The sequence below is a fragment of the Heterodontus francisci genome, chromosome 26, assembly GCF_036365525.1.
Source record: "Heterodontus francisci isolate sHetFra1 chromosome 26, sHetFra1.hap1, whole genome shotgun sequence".
In the NCBI taxonomy this organism is placed as follows: Eukaryota; Metazoa; Chordata; class Chondrichthyes; order Heterodontiformes; family Heterodontidae; genus Heterodontus; species Heterodontus francisci.
This window is the reverse complement of record NC_090396.1, coordinates 12,977,430-12,996,899: the sequence shown is the minus strand read 5'-3', so window position 1 is coordinate 12,996,899 and position 19,470 is coordinate 12,977,430. Positions and strand designations below refer to the sequence as shown.

Below are 19,470 nucleotides of genomic sequence, written 5' to 3'. Positions count from 1 at the left end.
CCAATGGTTCTTTATGTATTTTCTTCACGTAGACCTAGACTCCCGGGATGATGTCGTGCCCTCCTTCTGGTGGGTCACCCCAAGCTGCTGATACCTGTGAGGAAGCAGAACTGATAACATTTGTTAGGTTCTGACAATATTCTAGTAGAGCGTCACTCATCAGGTGACAATCAGCTTTTCGCAAATCAATTGTTCCCGGCAGAGACATGGGTCTCCCTGTTATTATTTCAAATGGACTCAGGCCCGTAGTTCTGTTCGGATTCGATCCAATTTCTGTTGAAGTTACATAGAGTAGAGACCAAAAAGGACCTAATCTCCTGGATAGTGGTGGGCTGTTTGGTAGCCCGGATGGCTGTGGTCCTGTCCTGGGTAAGTTCCCTCTTTCCTTTCGAAATCTTTTGTCCCAGGTACACGACCTCTTCTTGGGCTATTTGCGCTTTGTCGATACTGGCCTTGCGTCCTCTCCGATGAAGGTGGTCCAGTATAGTACGCAGATCTTGTTCGTGTTGTCCTTCCGTTTCAGAGGCTAACAGGATGTCGTCCACGTATTGGATGACCGTGGAGTGCATTTTTAGGGCCATATGAAATACCGTAGGGCTGTTGTGGAAACCCTGTGGCAGCCGGGTCCAGGTGTACTGTTGTTGAACAGTAAAGGCGAACCACGGTTGGACCTCGGGTGCCAGTGGCACCGACCAAAATCCATTGGCCATGTCGATAACAGAGAACCATTCATGTTCCAGCCTCAGGGCATTGAATACCGTGGAGGGGTCAACTACCAGAGGAGCCTTTTGATCAATACCCTGGTTAGCTCTTCTATAGTCAACAGTAATCCGCCAGGTCCCGTTTGGTTTCCGTACTGGCCACACAGGACTGTTGGAGGTACTGTATGGTTTAACCAACACACCTTGCTCCTTTAATTGTCTAATTACGGGTAAGATTCCTGCAATAGATGTTGGACTAATGGGGTATTGTTTAGTACAGGGTGGAGCGGATCCTGTAAACATTGCCAGTTCCATTTGAAGTAGCCCACAATCGTTCTTATCCCGAGCCCATATTGGGTGCTCCCTCAACTCCTCCTTCTTCAGACTTCTGATAGACCAAGTTACCAGGCCGCCTTCAAAATGCAACGAGGAGTTCAGCTGGGTAAGAACGTCCATACCCAGAAGGGCCTGGTCCACTGGACCTATCAAGACTGGTGTTATCAATTCATGTGGACCAAGACCAATGTGTATGGGCTGAGTTTTCCTGATCACCACCCCATGGCCACCAGCCCCGTGGGTGGTCTTAACTTTACCGTCCATCGGTATAGAGTTCCCGTATCGTTGAGGTAGACACGTTAATTCGGCCACAGTATCCAGCAGACAGTCTATATCTTGTCGCCCACCCTCGCGGTTATATATAATCCATCTCTTCGTTGTTGTATTAGGGCCAGGAGGGGCACCAAAAGGGCGAGGGAGGGCTCCGCTAGTTTTTTGCCGCAGCAAGTAACGTCAGTATCTCCTTCCGTTGCTGGGGTGACAACTGTTTGAATTTTTCTAGGTCATTGTCCTCGGGGGAGGGACCTGGTCTTGGTGCCGGATTGTAGCCTTGCCATCCTCTTCCCCGTCCCTTCGCTCTACACATCTTAGCCCAATGGCCTTCCTTCCCGCAGTAGTGGCATGCCCCGGGTCGCCTATCTTGTGCCTTATCGGGGCCTTTGGGCGTCCAACCCGCCTGCAGAGCTCGGAGCTTTGCTCCCATGTCCCTGTCCAGCTGACTGCATCGATCAATCAACTGCGCGTAGGTTACTCCTGTGCCTTCCTACTCTGGTAAGGTTACCTCCAGCATCTTGGATAATTCTGGTTTTAGCCCCGCAACAACAAGGGCACAAAACGGGTATCGTCCAGATCCTCTGGAGCAATGTCCGTTTTCCCCGAGTATTCCGACCAAACAGATCTAAACCTCTCTTCATACTCCCGCACCTCTTCGGTACCTTTTTGCTGACAGGCTGTAATTTTATTCCAATCTGTCTTTGCGGGACAGAACGCTCGCAGCCACTGACTAATCGCAGCCCATCCGGCATCTAGTTGTTGCTCGTCCTTGCCCAAAGCAGTTTGGACCTCTCTGTTCAGTCTTCGCCCCGCTCGTTTGGGCACCATCACAGTCAAAATCTGTACCCCGTCCCATTGGTGGAGGTGGTAAATTCCCTTCAGACGTTTCAACTGTTCCCATGTCTTCTGACCCCCCTTTTTCGGGTCAGGCAATTCTTTGGACCATTTATCAATGATCTCAGGATCCACCGGGACATGCATCCAATAAGTGTTGTTCTCAGACGTGATCACCTTGTTACCGTCTGTAGTCTTCTTTTCCTGCTTGACCTTAACGCGTTTCTGTTTAAGGGAGGGCGAGCCGCGCAAAAGGGAACTCATCATCAGTATCACTTTCTTCGCTGGAGGACTCAGCTTCCTCTATACCGGCTTCACGCCGGTGGTTTTTCATAGTTCTTTTAGTAACGACTCCAGATTCGGGTACAGGCGAGACGGTTGTGGTCGGCGGGGTCCGCAGGGCGGTCCCGGTCCCTTCGGTTGCGTTGCCTGTTCGTCTTGTAATTGTTTTTTAAGTTCTTTATTTTCGGTATCCAACCTTGCTTTTTCAGTTTCTAGTTTTTCTAATGTAAGCTTTTCCTTTCTCAGTTGTTCGCAGACCGCCTTCAGTTGGTCCGTCACATTAGTCAGGTCGCAGTCGCGTTGAGACAGTTGAGCTTGTTGGATAATTTCATTACGCTGTCTGATCAGGCCCATTACGGCGAAGGACCATTGGGTCCGTTCTTTATCCTTTAAACGGATCGTTTATATATCTTCCAGGGACCACCGTATTTCTGTTCAATTTCAGTACAGGTTTTAGCCAAATTAAACTGTTGCTCGAGATATCCTTTTAACTGCCGAAGAATTTCATCTTCAGAAACATCTGGCGGGGCCCACCTGCCTTTTACAGCGGTTGGCAACTGTCAGTTTCCTTCGTCAGTCATTGTACCAATTTTGTGTGGGGGAGGAGATCTCAAGCAGTGGGGCTTCTTATACAGGTGCCGTGGAGTTTTTCAGCCGGGCTGGTGTATTACCGCTGATTTAGACGTCTATAAAGGGGGTCTCGAGCCTTAGAAGAGCTCGGGATCGCATGGTGGAGTACCGAAATGAGACAACGGCCGAGAACTTTTTAAAGTAAAGAGGAGTCCTTACCTCCGGGGGTCAATATAGGTCCGATGTCCAGGGCTTCGGTCTTTATCCTCCAGCGATCTTGCCGACTACGCCAAGTTGTTGGATCCCATCAGTTACAAAGAGAGACGAAGTCCGACTGTAACTTTTAGAAACTTTATTGCAGTATTTATTGCCCCTAGTGTAGGTAGGTGGTAGGGAATATAGGATTACCGTAGGGCTAGTATAAATGGGTGGTTGTTGGTCGGCACAGACTCGGTGGGCCGAAGAGCCTGTTTCAGTGCTGTATCTCTAAATAAAATAAATAAAATATGGTTGTTACATTGCAAGGATACAAAAAGAACAAAAAAAAACAAAAGAACATGCAAAAGAACAAAACAAAAGAACAGAACAAAAGAAAACATGTGCTCACTACAGCAAGCCTTTCTTATAGTTATTCAAACAAAACTAGTAACGCCCCCCCCCCCCTTTGTTTCTGTGTGGTTTGCAGACTTCTATTATCAGTGCATGATTGGTTCATTTGTCCCAGCATTTTATTCTTGCATTTTATTTCAGTAGTTTCACATCCCCCCTCCTTGAACTGTTAGGCTGAATATTAAACAATAGACTACTATTAAGCTATCTGCAGCTGTCCTGTTAGCTTCTGCTTGTTATTTTTTATAAATTGGCTCCACAACTCCACAGTTAGTTTGTTAGCTGATTAGCTTACTTTTGATCTGTCCCCACACCCATCGAGCCTGCTCCGCCATTCAATATAGAAAGAATCATAGAATCAAAGAAAGTTTAAGGCACAGAAAGAGACCACTTGGTGGCACACGATATGATCATGGCTGATCTTAGGCTCCAGCTCTACTTTCTGCCCTGTCGCTATATCCCTTGTTTCCCTGAGACCAAAAAACTGTTTATCCCAGCCTTAAATATATTTAACAATGGAGCATCCAGAACCCTCTGGGGTAGAGAATTCCAAAGATTCACAACCCTTTGAGTGCAGTAATTTCTCCTCATCTCAGTCCTGAATGATCGGCCCCTTATCCTGAGATTGTTCCCCTGTGTTTTAGATTCCCCGACCAGCGGAAATATTCTCTCAGCGTCTCCCCTATCCAGACCCTTCAGAATTTTGCATGTTTCAATGAGATCACCTCTTATTCTTCTAAACTCCAGAGAATATAGGCCCAATTTACTCAGCTTCTCATCATAGGCCAACCCCTCATCCCAGGGACCAATTTAGTGAACCTTCACTGTACCGCTTCCTATGCAAGTATATCCTTTCTTAAATGTGGAAACCAAAACTGCACACAGTACTCCAGATGTGGTCTCACCAAAACCTTATACAATTGTAGCAAGACTTCTTTATTCCTGTACTCCAATTCCCTTCCAATAAAGGCCAACATGCCATTTGCCTTCCTAATTTCTTGCTGTACCTGCATGCTAACTTTCTGCGTTCCTTGTACAAGCACATCCACGTCTCTTTGAACATCCACACTTACAAGCTTCACACCTTTAAAAACATTCCACTGTTCTATTCTTACGACTAAAGTGAATAACTTCACATTACCCTCCATTATACTCCATCTGCCATTTAGTTGCGCAATCACGTAATCTGTCTATATCTCTTTGCAGCCTCTGTGTCCTCCCCACCACTTACCTTTCCATCTACCTTTGTATCATCAGTAAACTTAGATACATTACACTCTGTCTCTTCATCTAAGTCATTAATATAGATTGTAAATAGCTGAGGCCCCAGCACTGATCCTTGTGACACTCCACTATTCACTGCCTGCCAACTTGAAAATGCCTCATTTATGCCCACTCTCTGCTTCCTGTCCATTAACCAATCCTCTATCCATGCTAATATATTACCCCCAACTCCATGAGCCCTTATCTTACCTTTGTATGGCACCTTATCGAATGCCTTTTGGAAATCCAGATATACTACATCTCCTGGTTCCCCTTTATCTACCCAATCCGTTGCATCCTCAAAAAACTCTTAAGAAATTTGTCAAACAAGATCTCCCTTTAGTAAAACCACATTGACTTGTTCTAATCATACTGTGCTTTTCTAAGTGCATTGTTAAGACTTCCTTAAGAATAGATTCCAGCATTTTCCTGACAATTGATGTCAGGCTAACTGGCCTGTAGTTCACTGTTTTCTCTCTCCCTCCTTTATTGAAAAGCGGCGGAACATTTGCCAACTTTGAATCTGTTGGAACCATTCCTGAATCTAAGGAATTTTGGGAAATAAAAGCTAACGCATCCACTAACTCTGCAGATATCTCTTTTAGAACCCTAGGATGTAGGCCATCAGGTCCTGAGGATTTGTTGGACTTTAGTCCCTTAAGTTTCTCCAATACTTTTTCTCTGCTGATATTAATTTCCTCATTCATTTTAGCTACTAGGCTACTATCTATTTCTGGCATGAAACCTGTGTCTTCTACAGTGAAGACAGATGCAAAATACATGTTCAATGCCTCTGCCATTTCCTTATTCCCCATGATAATTTCTCCTGCCTTTGCTTCTAAGGGACCAATGTTAACTTTAGCTACTCTCTTCCTTAATATATACCTATAAAAGCTCTTACGATCTGTTTTTATCTTACTGGCTAGTTTACTCTCATATTCTATTTTTTCCTTTTTTATCAACTTTTTGGTGGCCCTTTGCTGGTTTCTAAAACACTCCCAATCCTCAGACATGCTGCTTTTTTTGCAACATTGTAAGCCTCTTTTAACTTAATACTATCCTTAACTTCCTGAGTGAGCCATGGATGGGTCTTTCTTGCTGAGTTCTTGTTTTTCAATGGAATGTATTTTTGTTGAACATTTTTAATTGTTTCTTTAAAGCTTTCACGCTGTTCATTTACCACCACATCTTTTAGTCCAATTACCCAATTAACCTTAGCCAGTTCTCCCCTTATACCTTTGTAATTGGCTTTATGTTTAAGATTCTCGTTTGTGACTGGAGTATGTCACTTTCAAACTTAACATGGAATTCAGTGGTATTGTGGTCACTATTTCCCAATAGATCTTTTACTATGACATTACTAATTAACTCTGTTTCATTACACAATACTAGATCGAAGATAGCTTTATCCCTAGTCAGTTCCATAACATATTGCTCCAAGAAACTGTCCCGAAAATATTCTACAAACTCATCTTATAGACCACTCTTTCCAATTTCATTTTCCAGCCTATATGAAGATTAACGTCCCCCACAATTATTACATTACCTTTGTTACAAGCTCCAATGATTTCTTGTTTAATGTTCTGTCCAACCCAAAACTACTGTTATGGGGCCTGTAAACTCCCATCAGTGTTTTCTGATTCTTGCTATTCCTAATTTCCACCCATACCGATTCTGCTTCATAATCTTCTGAGGCCAGATCCTTTCTCACTAGTGTCCTTATGTCATCCTTTATTATCAGGGCTACCCCTCCTTCTTTACCATTCTGTCTGTCTTTCTGCATTACTGTGTACCCTGGAATATTTATTTCCCAACCTTGATCACCATGTCTCTGTAATGGTGATTAGATCTAAAACATTTCCCTCTATTTGTGCCACTAGTTCATCTATCTTATTGCAGATGCTTCGCACATTCAGATATAGAGCCTTTAATTTCATTTTTTTACTTCTATTCCCTGAAATGACCTTATTTGCTGATGTACAATTTTTGTTAAACTCTCTGTCACTTCCTATCCCATTCCGCTTGTCTTTACCCACAACGCTGTACTGTTTCGATGCCTCAACCTCTCTCTTTGGATTTCTAAATCTCCCTTTACCCAAACCCTCTGTTAGTACACAACCTCTAGCCTTATCTGCTGGCCTACCCTTTCTCTTAACTTTGTACCCTCTGCCCCTTCCTGCCATACCCTTATTACCCTTATTGCTATCTTGCCTTCTCCTCGCTCTTTGAATTATCACATCTTCCCTCACTTGATCCCTCACCCCCATTATTTAGTTTAAAGCCTTCTCTACCACCCTAGTTATATGACTTACCAGAACACTGTAGTGGTAATAGGGGACAGTACAGTCAGGGGGGTAGACTCAGGGGGGTAAAGCAGAACCTCTTTATTTAGTCCCTATCTGCTCATACTCCCTACACAGAACCTCTTTCCAATCCTATCTGTCATTGGTACCCACGTGAACCACGACAACTGGATCCTCCCCCTCCCACTGCAAGTTCCTCTCCAACCCTGAGCAGATGTCCTGAACCCTGGCACCGAGCAAGCAACACAGCCTTCTGGGCTTTCGCTCTTGGCCACAGAGAACTGTGTCTACCCCCCTGCCTATACTGTCCCCTACTACCACGATATTCCTATTTACTCCCCCCACTTGAATGACTTCCTGTATCGCAGTGCGATGGTCAGTTTGCTCATCTATACGATAGCCCTCACTCTCATCCATAAGCTGAAAGAACCTCAAACCTGGTGAACAATTACAAGGGCTGAGGCTCCTCCACTTCTGCCTTTTCGCTCCCCTTGCTTACCTCATTCACAGTCACACACCCCTGTCCCTGACCACTAACCAAATCCTAAGGGGTGTGACTGCCTTCTAGAACAAAGTGTCCAGGTAACTTTCCCCCACCCTGATGCATCGCAGTGTCTGTAGCTCGGCCTCCAGCTCACTGACTCTGAGCCGAAGCTCCTCAAGTAACAGACACTGCAGATGTGTTTGCCATGGATCCCGCAGGTGTCCACCAACTCCCACATACTCCAGCTACAACACATCGCCTGCCCTACCATCTTTATTATGTGTTAATTATTCTAAATTAATTTATAATTAATAAACCCCACTCCAACTAAGTCCCACTACTAATAACCTGTACTGCTGTTGGTAAAGCTTACTGCCACTATAATACCTTACTAATGAAGTACCTGAATCTCAGAAAATTCGTATAATAATTTCAATTAGTGTTATACGAACCCAATTTAAAATCCTTACTTTAGATAAGAGGGAAAAAAGGAAGAAAACATTCACCAACCAATCACTTCCCTTCTTTGCTGGCATATCGCACGTCAATTCCTCTTTCCCCCTCTGCACCGAATTCCCAGGTGAATCAAATTCCCACCGTCACACACCGACTATGTTTCACTCCGGCGAAGTTTCCACTCTGTGTGCCCTTTACTCCTTATCATTAGGAATGCAATATATGATTTCTAGGATTGAGAGAGACACACACAACATGGCTTCATAATAAGGTCAGGTTTTACAAATCTAGTTGTATTTGTGACCACCTTGTGAAGAAGTCCCGCCTTCACATTGAGGATACCGTCCATCATGTTGTGTGGCACTATCACCGTGCTAAATGGGATAGATTTCAAACAGGTCTAGCAATGCAAAACTGGGCATCTGTGAGGCACTGTGGGCCATCAGCAGCAGCAGAATTGTACTCAACCACAATCTGTGACCTCATGGCCCGGCATATCCCCAGTCTACCATTACCATCAAGCCAGGAGACCAACCCTGGTTTAATGAAGAGTGCAGGAGTGCATGTCATGAGCAACACCAGGCATACCTCAAAATGAGGTGTCAACCTGGTGAAGCTACAGCAGAGGACCATTTGCGTGCCGAACTGTATAAGCAGCATGCGATCGACAGAACTAAGCGATCCCATAACCAGCAGATCAGATCTAAGCTCTGCAGTCCTGCCATATCCAGCCCTGAATGGTGGTGGACAATTAAACAACTAACTGGAGGAGGTGGCTCCACAAATGTTCCCATCCTCAATGATGGGGGAGCCCAGCACATCAGTGCGAAAGATAAGGCTGAAGCATTTGCAACAATCTTCAGCCAGAAGTGCCGAGTTGATGATCTATCTCGGCCTCCCCCTGAAGTCCCCAGCATCACAGTTGCCAGTCTTCAGCCAATTCAATTCACTTCGCGTGATATCAAGAAACGACTGAAGGTACTGGATACTGCAAAGGCTATGGGCCCTGACAATATTCCGGCAATAGTACTGAAGACCTGTGCTCCAGAACTTGCCACATCCCTGACCAAGCTGTTCCAGTACAGCTACAACACTGGCATCTACCCGGCAATGTGGAAAATTGCCCAGGTATGTCCTGTACACAAAAAGCAGGGCAAGTCCAACCTGGCCATTACCGCCCCATCAGTCTAGTTTCAATCATCAGTAAAGTGATGGAAGGTGTCATCAACAGTGCCATCAAGCGGCCCTTGCTTAGCAACAACGTGCTCAGTGACGCTCAGTTTGGGTTCTGCCAGGGCCACTCAGCTCCTGACCTCATTACAGCCTTGAGTTCAGCTCTTTTTTCCATGTTTGAACCAAGAGGTGAGATGAGAGTGACTGCCCTTAGCATCAAGGCAGCATTTGACCGAGTATGGCATCAAGGAGCCCTTGCAAAACAAAAGTCAATGGGAATCCGGGGGAAAACTCTCCACTGGTTGGAGTCATACCTAACGCAAAGGAAGATGGTTGTGGTTGTTGGAGGTCAATCATCTGAGCTCCAGGACATCACTGCAGGAGTTCCTCAGGGTAGTGTCCTAGGCTGAACCATCTTCAGCTGCTTCATCAATGACCTACCTTCAATCAGAAGGTCAGAAGTGGGGATGTTCGCTGATGATTGCACACTGTTCAGCACCAATCGTGACTCATCAGGTACTGAAGCAGTCTGTGTAGAAATGCAGCAAGACTTGGACAATATCCAGGCTTGGGCTGATAAGTGGCAAGTAACGTTTGCACCACACAAGTGCCAGACAATGACCATCTCCAACAAGAGAGAATCTAACCATCTCCCCTTGACATTCAACGGCATTACCATCGCTGAATCCCCCACTATCAACATCCTTGGGGCTACCATTGACCAGAAACTGAACTGGAGTAGCCATATAAATACCGTGGCTACAAGAGCAGGTCAGAAGCTAGGAATCCTGTGGCGGGTAACTCATCTCCTGACTCCCCAAAGCCTGTCCACCATCTACAAGGCACAAGTCAGCAGTGTGATAGAATACTCTCCACTTGCCTGGATGGGTGCAGCTCCAACAATGCTCAAGAAGCTTGACACCATCCAGGACAAAGCAGCCCATTTGATTGGCACCCCATCCACAAACATTCACGACCTCCACCACCGACGCGCAGTGGCAGCAGTGTGTACCATCTACAAGATGCACTGCAGCAACACACCAAGGCTCCTTCGACAGCACCTTCCAAACCCGCGACCTCTACCAATTAGAATGACAATAGCAGCAAATTCATGGGAACACCACCACCTGCAGGTTCCCCTCCAAATCACACACCATCCTTACTTGGAACCATATCGCCGTTCTTTCACTGTTGTTGGGTCAAAATCCTGGAACTCCCTTCCGAACAGCACTGTGAGTGTACCTACCCCACATAGACTGCAGCAGTTCAAGAAGGCAGCTCACCTCCACCTTCTCAAGGGCAATTAGGGATGAGCAATAAATGATGGCCTAGACAGCGTCGCCCACATCCCATGAATGAATTTTTTAAAAATTTTAGAAGCAGTCATCAAGATGGTGATGAGGGAAGCTAGCAGACATAGACTTCCAGATAGTTTTTGATAAGGTACCACACAAGAGGCTTCGCTACAAGCTTAATTCCTTTGGTGTTAGTGGCAATATATTGAGCTGGATTAGCAACAGTTGGATTTGGATCTGCTCGTAGACTGGTCATCAGTGGATGTCACACAGGGATTGGTGTTGGGACTACTGTTTTTTTTACTGTTTTTATTAGTGATCTCGAAGTAGGTGTTGGGGGCACAATCTGCAGATTTGCAGATCAAACTAAGAACTATGCGAGTGTTAGGACTGTCTACAATGCTTGACTGCTTCAGGGGGATCTTAATATGTTGGGAGATTGGGCTCATGACTGGCAAATGATGTTAAATTTGGAAGAATACAGTGTTATGCATATGGACAAGGCAAATACTGAACGTACATACACCCTTCAGGGAAAAGCATTGAAGACACCAGAGAAAGAGAGAGATCTGGGTGTTCTAGTAGGAACATTTCGAAAGGTACATGAGCAATGCTGTGTAGCAATAGCTCGAGCAAATAGGTTGGTGGGCTGGATTCACAGGACAAGGTGTACAATTTTGTCCTTGTACAAGACTTTGGGCAGGCTTCACTTGGATTGGCTCCAATACTGACAGGGTAAGGTTGGTAAGTGGTTATGGGCGGGGGGGGGGGGGGGGGGTGGCGGGGAGCGGGCAGTGTTTCGGTCCCCACATGCTGTGCAGTTTTACAGTTTTTGATGGGACTTCCCAACAACCCCACCCCTTGGAAATCAGGCTGATTGACAGGCTTGGCTCTCAGTCAGGCAGAGAGCACTCCAGTGAAGGCCACAGCCCAGGCAAGAAGCCTGCAGCTGCTAGTGGCAGTGAGGGGAGGGGGTTCTGATCCCCAATCCTGGTGGAGGGGGGAGGTGTTTAGATGGTGGTGCCATCTGATGGATGGGAATAACTTAGGGGGCTTAGGAGGAAACACTGCTGCTCCTCTTGGCTGTGCTCTAAAGGCACTCTCTTTTTCCTGAAGCTGTCCTTGCAACCCCCCCATGCCCAAACTGCCAGATTCCTAAGGTCTGGGAAACTTTGCCGCCCAGGGTTAAACCTGTGAGGCAGGTTAAATGTGAGGCTTCTAGCCTCATTATAATATTTAAATGGCCAACTCATTCCCAGGGAGCAGGTTGGCTTCCGTCCCCTGCCCTCTTCCTGTGCTTCACCTGTGAGATGTGGGAGGTCCGTGACGCTTCCAGCGTTCCGGACGACTACATCTGCAGGAAGTGTACCCAGTTGCAGCTCCTCACAGACCGCATGGATCGGTTGGAGCGATAACTGGATGCACTTAGGAGCATGCAGGTGGCAGAAAGCATCATAGACAGGAGTTTTAGAGAAGTGGTTACACCCAAGGTGCAGGCAGATAGATGGGTGACCGCTAGAAGGGGCAGGAATCCTCTGTGGCTATCCCCCTCTCTCACAAGTATACCGTTTTGGATACTGTTGCGGGGGATGGGAGTATCAGGGGAAAACAGCAGCAGCCAGAGCAGTGGCACCATGGCTGGCACTGTTATTCAGCAGGGAGGGACAAAGCGCAGAAGAGCAATAGTTATAGGGGACTCTATAGTCAGGGGCACAGATAGGCGCTTCTGTGGACGCGAAAGAGACTCCAGGATGGTATGTTGCCTCCCTGGTGCCAGGGTCAAAGACATCTCTGAACGGACAGGGGGCATTCTGAAGGGGGAGGGTGAACAGCCAGATTTTGTGGTACACATCAATACCAATGACATAGGCAGGAAGAGTGATGAGGTCCTGCAGGGGGAGTTTAGGGAGTTAGGTAGAAAGTTAAAAGACAGGACCTCGAGGGTTGTAATCTCGGGATTACTCCCTGTGCCACGTGCCAGTGAGGCTAGAAATAGGAAGATAGTGCAGCTAAACATGTGGCTGAACAGCTGGTGTAGAAGGGAGGGTTTCAGATATCTGGACCATTGGGATCTCTTCAGGGACAGATGGGACCTGGACAAGAAGGACGGGTTGCATCTAAACTGGAGGGGCACAAATATCCTGGCTGCGAGGTTTGCTAGCATCACTCGGGAGGGTTTAAACTAGTGTGGCAGGGGGGTGGGAACCAGAGCAGCAGGACAGCAAGTGAAATAAGTGAGGGGGAACTAGTAAATAAGGCCAGTAAGACTAAGAGGAAGAGCAGGCAGGGAGATATTGCGGAGCACAGCGGGACTGGTGGTCTGAGGTGCATTTGTTTCAATGCGAGAAGTATAAGAGGTAAGGCAGATGAATTTAGAGCTTGGATTAGTACTTGGAACTATGATGTTGTTGCTATTACAGAGACTTGGTTGAGGGAAGGACAGGATTGGCAGCTAAATGTTCCAGGATTTAGAAGCTTCAGGCGGGATAGAGGGGGATGTAAAAGGGGTGGGGGAGTTGCATTACTTGTTAAGGTGAATATCACAGCTGTACTGCGGGAGGACACCTCGGAGGGGTCGTGCAGCGAGGCAATATGGGTGGAGCTCAGGAATAGGAAGGGTGCAGTCACGATGTTGGGGGTTTTCTACAGGCTTCCCAACAGCCAGCGGGAGGTAGAGGAGCAGATATGTAGACAGATTTTGGAAAGATGTAAAGGTAACAGGGTTGTAGTGGTGGGTAATTTTAACTTCCCCTATATTGACTGGGACTCACTTAGTGCTAGGGGCTTCGATGGGGCAGAATTTGTAAGGAGCATCCAGGAGGGCTTCTTGAAACAATACGTTGATAGTCCAACTAGGGATGGGGCCGTACTGGACCTGGTATTGGGGAATGAGCCTGGCCAGGTGGTCGAAGTTTCAGTAGGGGAGCATTTTGGGAACAGTGACCATAATTCCATAAGTTTTAAGGTACTTAAGGATAAGAGTAGTCCTCAGGCGAAGGTGCTAAATTGGGGGAAGGCTGATTATAACAATATTAGGCAGGAACTGAAGAATTTAGATTGGGGGCGGCTGTTTGAGGGTAAATCAACATCTGACATGTGGGAGTCTTTCAAATGTCAGTTGATTAGAATCCAGGACCAGCATGTTCCTGTGCGGAAGAAGGATAAGTTTGGCAAGTTTCGGAAACCTTGGATAACGCGGGATATTGTGAGCCCAGTCAAAAAGAAAAAGGAAGCATTCGTAAGGGCTGGAAGACTAGGAACAGACGAAACCCTTGAGGAATATAAAGATAGTAGAAAGGAACTTAAGCAAGGAGTCAGGAGGGCTAAAAGGGGTCATGAAAAGTCATTGGCAAACAGGAATAAGGATAATCCCAAGGCTTTTTTACATATATAAAGAGCAAGAGGGTAACTAGGGAAAGGGTTGGCCCGTTCAAGGACAGAGAAGGGAATCTATGTGTGGAGCCAGAGGAAATGGGCGAGGTACTAAATGAGTACTTTGCATCAGTATTCACCAAAGAGAAGGACTTGGTGGATGATGAGCCTAGGGAAGGGAGTGCAGATAGTCTCAGTCATCTCATTATCAAAAAGGAGGAGGTGTTGGGCGTCTTGCGAAGCACTAAGGTAGCTAAGTCCCCAGGACCTGATGTGATCTACCCCAGAATACTAAGGGAGGCAAGGGAAGAAATTGCTGGGGCCTTGACAGAAATCTTTGCATCCTCATTGGCTACAGGTGAGGTCCCAGAGGACTGGAGAATAGCCAATGTTGTTCCTTTGTTTAAGAAGGGTAGCAAGGATAATCCAGGAAATTATCAGCCGGTGAGCCTTACGTCAGTGGTAGGGAAATTATTAGAGAGGATTCTTCGGGACAGGATTTACTCCCATTTGGAAACAAACAAACTTATTAGCGAGAGACAGCATGGTTTTGTGAAGGGGAGGTTGTGTCTCACTAATTTGATTGAGTTTTTTGAGGAAGTGACAAAGATGATTGATGAAGGAAGGGCAGTGGATGTTGTCTATATGGACTTCAGTAAAGCCTTTGACGAGGTTCCTCATGGCAGACTGGTACAAAAGGTGAAGTCACGTGATCAGAGGTGAGCTGGCAAGATGGATACAGAACTGGCTCGGTCATAGAAGACAGAGGGTAGCAGTGGAAGGGTGCTTTTCTGAATGGAGGGCTGTGACTCGTGGTGTTCCGCAGGGATCAGTGCTGGGACCTTTGCTCTTTGTAGTATATATAAATGATTTGGAGGAAAATGCAGCTGGTCTGATTAGCAAGTTTGCGGACGACACAAAGGTTGGTGGAGTTGCGGATAGTGATGAGGATTGTCAGAGGATACAGCAGGATATAGATCGGTTGGAGACTTGGGCGGAAAAATGGCAGATGGAGTTTAATCCGGACAAATGTGAGGTAAGGCATTTTGGAAGATCTAATGCAGGTGGGAAGTATACAGCAAATGGCAGAACCCTTAGGAGTATTGACAGGCAGAGAGATCTGGGCGTACAGGTCCACAGGTCACTGAAAGTGGCAACGCAGGTGGATAAGGTAGTCAAGAAGGCATACGGCATGCTTGCCTTCATCGGTCGGGGCATAGAGTATAAAAATTGGCAAGTCATGCTGCAGCTGTACAGAACTTTAGTTCGGCCACACTTAGAATATTGCATGCAATTCTGGTCGCCACACTACCAGAAGGACGTGGAGGCTTTGGAGAGGGTACAGAAGAGGTTAACCAGGATGTTGCCTGGTCTGGAGGGCATTAGCTATGAGGAGAGGTTGGATAAACTCAGATTGTTTTCACTGGAACGACGGAGATGGAGGGGTGACATGATAGAGGTTTACAAAGTTATGAGTGGCATGGACAGAGTGGATAGTCAGAAGCTTTTTCCCAGGGTGGAAGAGTCAGTTACTAGGGGACATAGGTTTAAGGTGAGAGGGGCAAAGTTTAGAGGGGATGTGCGAGGCAAGTTCTTTACACAGAGGGTGGTGAGTGCCTGGAACTTGTTGCCGAGGGAGGTGGTGGAAGCAGGTACCATAGAGACGTTTAAGAGGCATCTTGACAAGTACATGACTAGGATGGGAATAGAGGGATACGGACCCCGGAAGTACAGAAGGTTTTAGTTTAGGCAGGCATCAAGATCGGCGCAGGCTTGGAGGGCCGAATGGCCTGTTCCTGTGCTGTACTGTTCTTTGTCCTCCGTTAAACCAGAAGTGGCCAATTGGAGGCGGGTTTAAGATTTTAAAAATCTTAGCATCTCATTCAACCCCACTATGTCCTGTTTTGGTCTCCTCGCATGGTGGGTGATATTGAGGCTTTGGAAAGGGTGCAGATTAAGGCCCAGTATAAAGCATCGTAGTTTTAAGATAGGTTAAAAGAGCTGGAACACTACACTTGAGAAGTGCAAATTTAGGAGTGTTCCATCGAGGTTTATAAGATAATGAAGGGGATAGATTGTGTTCCAGTTATAGGAGATGTTAAGATGATTAAAGGACATGATAAGATAAATAGAGAGAAACTTTTTCCCCGAGGACAGTTCAGAAAAAGGGGCATAATCTTAAAATTAGAGCCACGGGGTGATGTCAGGAAGCATTTATTCACACAATGGGCAGTGGAAATCTGGAACTCTCTCCCACAACAAGCTGTTGAGGCTGGAAGTCAATTGAAAATTTCAAATCTGAGAAAAATAGATTGGCCTGCTGAGTATTTCCAACATTTTCTGTTTTTGTGCAAATAGATTTTTGTTGGATAAGGGTATTGAGGGTTACCAAGGCGGGTTGATGGAGTTAAGATGCAGACCAACCATGATCTAACTGAATGACAGAACAGCGTCAAAGAGCTGACTGGCCTCCTCCTGTTCCTATGTTCCTAACACCAATCTTTCCAGTTGATGTATTTTCTCTCTTGCAGGAAGCTTGATGCCTTTATTTATGATGCAGCTGTTCTAAATTACATGGCTGGGAAGGATGAGGGCTGTAAACTCGTTACCATCGGAAGTGGCAAAGTGTTTGCAACGACTGGCTATGGGATAGCTCTGCAGAAAAACTCCAAGTGGAAGAGGGCCATTGACCTTGCCCTGTTACAGTTCCTGGGTGATGGTAAGTTAGCTTTAAATCCACTTGATCAGGCAATGGGTGGCACTAGGTAAAGCAAGTGGAGATGAACATAGCATTTTTGCAGCATTCGCCCCAATTTAATCAGGAGCAAAGCACAGCCTATCCCACCCCTGGCAAAATTGCTTGGTGATGAGGCAGCAATGGGTCCTCTGCCCACCCCCATCACTTGTCGTGATTCTATGCCACCTCAGGGGGCCCATAAAATCCACCCCATGGAGTCAGGAGACGAGTAGCAGAATGGAAAGCAAGCTGGCTACAAAACCAAAAACAGAGTGGGTGTTAAAGGTAGTTACTCAGACTGGCAAAAGATGGGAAGTGGTGTCCCACAAGGATCAGTGCTAGAATCACAGTTATTCATTAATCACATCAACAATTTGGACTCAGGAATCAGAAATAAAATTTCAAAATTTGGGGACGACGCCAAATTGGGGGGTATAATTAATACAGCGGAGAACTGTGACTAAAATACAGGAAGACATTAATAAACTTGCAGAATGAGTGTGTAATTGGGAAACTAACTTCAATATAGATAAATGTGAGGTGGTTCATTTTGATTGGAAGAAGGAGGAGACCACAGACTGTGGAAAGTAACTAAATGGGGTCGAGGAGCAGAGGGATCTGGGAGTATAGATACACAAATTACTAAAATTAGTGATGCAGGTTAATAAGATCATTAAAAAAAAGTAAACAAAGCACTGGTGTTCATTTCTAGAGGGATAGAATTGAAAAGCAGAGAAGTTATGTTGAATTTGAACCTAGGTTAGACCACACTTGGAATAGTGAATAGTTCTGTTCTCCATGTAATAAAATGGATATAGAGGCACTGGAGAAAATGCAAAAAGATTTACTAGAATGATACCAAAACTGAGAGGTACCTAGCAGCAATGATTCAACAGCTGGGGCGTTTTCCTCTAGAAAAGAGAATGCTGAGGGGTGACCTGATAGAGGTCTTTAAGATTATGACAGGGTTTGCTAGGTAGACCTAGAGATGTGTCTACTTACAGGGAGTCCCAAACTAGGGTGCATAAATATAAGATATTCAGCAGTAAATCGAATAGAAAATTCAGGAGAAACTTCTTTATGCCTGGAGTGGTGAGAATGTGAGACTTACTACCACAAGGAGTCATTGAGGTGAAAAGCATAGATGTATTTATGGGGTGATCAATAAACACAGGATGGGGAAAAGAGTAGAAGAATATGTTGATATGGGGGGAGATGAAAAGGAGCGAGAGGAGTCTTGTGTGGAGTGTAAACACCATTGGGTTGAATGGCCTATTTTTGTGCTGTAAATATTATGAAAACCCACCCAGACTAACCCTCTCTCCTGTTCACTCCCAGTAACATTTAATAGCCCACTCAGTCTTATTTCCTGATCCTTCTCACTCCCCATCCCCTTTAATATCCCACTCAGTCTAATCAATAAAATTTGAAAGATCCCACAGACCTGAAACATTAACTCTGTTTTTATCTCCACAGATACTGCCTGACCTGCTCAGTATTTCCAACATTTTATGTTCTTGTTTCAGATTTACAGCATCTGCAGTATTTTGCTTTTGTAAAGTTTTTCCTTTATGCCTTTCCCTGCAGGAGACATACACAAGTTACACACTGTCTGGCTGACAGGAATCTGTGAGAATGAAAAGAATGAGGCGATGAGCAGCAAATTGGATATTGATAACATGGCTGGTGTGTTCTACATGCTCCTCGTGGCCATGGGCCTCAGTCTGCTGGTCTTCGCCTGGGAGCATTTGGTGTACTGGAAGCTGAGACATCATGTAAAGAAATCCAGCAAGACAGATTTTCTGCTGGCGATCAGCAGGGTAAGTTAAATGGGGCAGAGTGGGTAAGAGGCAGAGTGGGCAAGGGGCATGAGACAGAGTGAACAAGGGGCACAGGGCAGAGAGGGCAAGGGCCTGAGTGGGCAAGAGGCAGAGTGGGCAACGGGTGCAGGACAAAGTGGGCGAGGGACAGAGTGGGAATGGGGTAAAGTGGGTAAGGGGCACAGGGCAGAGAAAGGCACTGGGCAGAGTGGGTAAGAGGCAGAGTGGGCAAGGGGCACAGCAGAGCAGAAACTGATTGTATGATGTGGTCAGTGTAAGCCTGAGATCCACTGGCAGTTGAAGCCTGTCGAGGAGCTTGCTTTGATCATCTAGAGATGTCACTTGTACATCACAATTTAACTGCAATATCCTTCCCATACTGTGCTGATACAGTATTCCAAGTGTGGGTGTACCAATGATTTACAAAATGGCAGGATTACCTCTCTATTTCAGTTCAATATTGACCTTTTAATACATTTCAACAGATTTGCTTTCGTCACTGCCACTGAGCAATGTTGTAATAACAGGGCGGCACAGTGGCGCAGTGGTTAGCACCGCAGCCTCACAGCTCCAGGGACCTGGGTTCGATTCTGGGTACTGCCTGTGTGGAGTTTGCAAGTTCTCCCTGTGTCTGCGTGGGTTTTCTCCGGGTGCCTCCGGTTTCCTCCCACAAGCCAAAAGACTTGCAGGTTGATAGGTAAATTGGCCATTATAAATTGTCACTAGTATAGGTAGGTGGTAGGGAAATATAGGGACAGGTGGGGATGTTTGGTAGGAATATGGGATTAGTGTAGGATTAGTATAAATGGGTGGTTGATGTTCGGCACAGACTCGGTGGGCCGAAGGGCCTGTTTCAGTGCTGTATCTCTAAAAAAAAAAAAAAAACTTCAATAATTTTCCCCTCCCCTCCATTGTCAGCATTCCAAAGGGATTGTTCCCTCTGCGACACCCTGGTTCACTCC

The 19,470-nt window shown here is 46.0% G+C and overlaps 1 protein-coding gene across 1 annotated transcript in view; it reads left to right on the top strand.

Annotated features, from left to right (window-relative positions):
- Window positions 1-19,470, top strand: part of LOC137384487 (glutamate receptor ionotropic, NMDA 2C-like) — a 397,390-nt gene that overhangs the window by 365,910 nt on the left and 12,010 nt on the right. Inside the window, exons 10-11 of the mRNA XM_068058626.1 lie at window positions 16,483-16,670; window positions 18,276-18,508. Coding sequence (XP_067914727.1) covers window positions 16,483-16,670; window positions 18,276-18,508 — 421 coding nt within the window. The remainder of the gene's footprint in view (window positions 1-16,482; window positions 16,671-18,275; window positions 18,509-19,470) is intronic.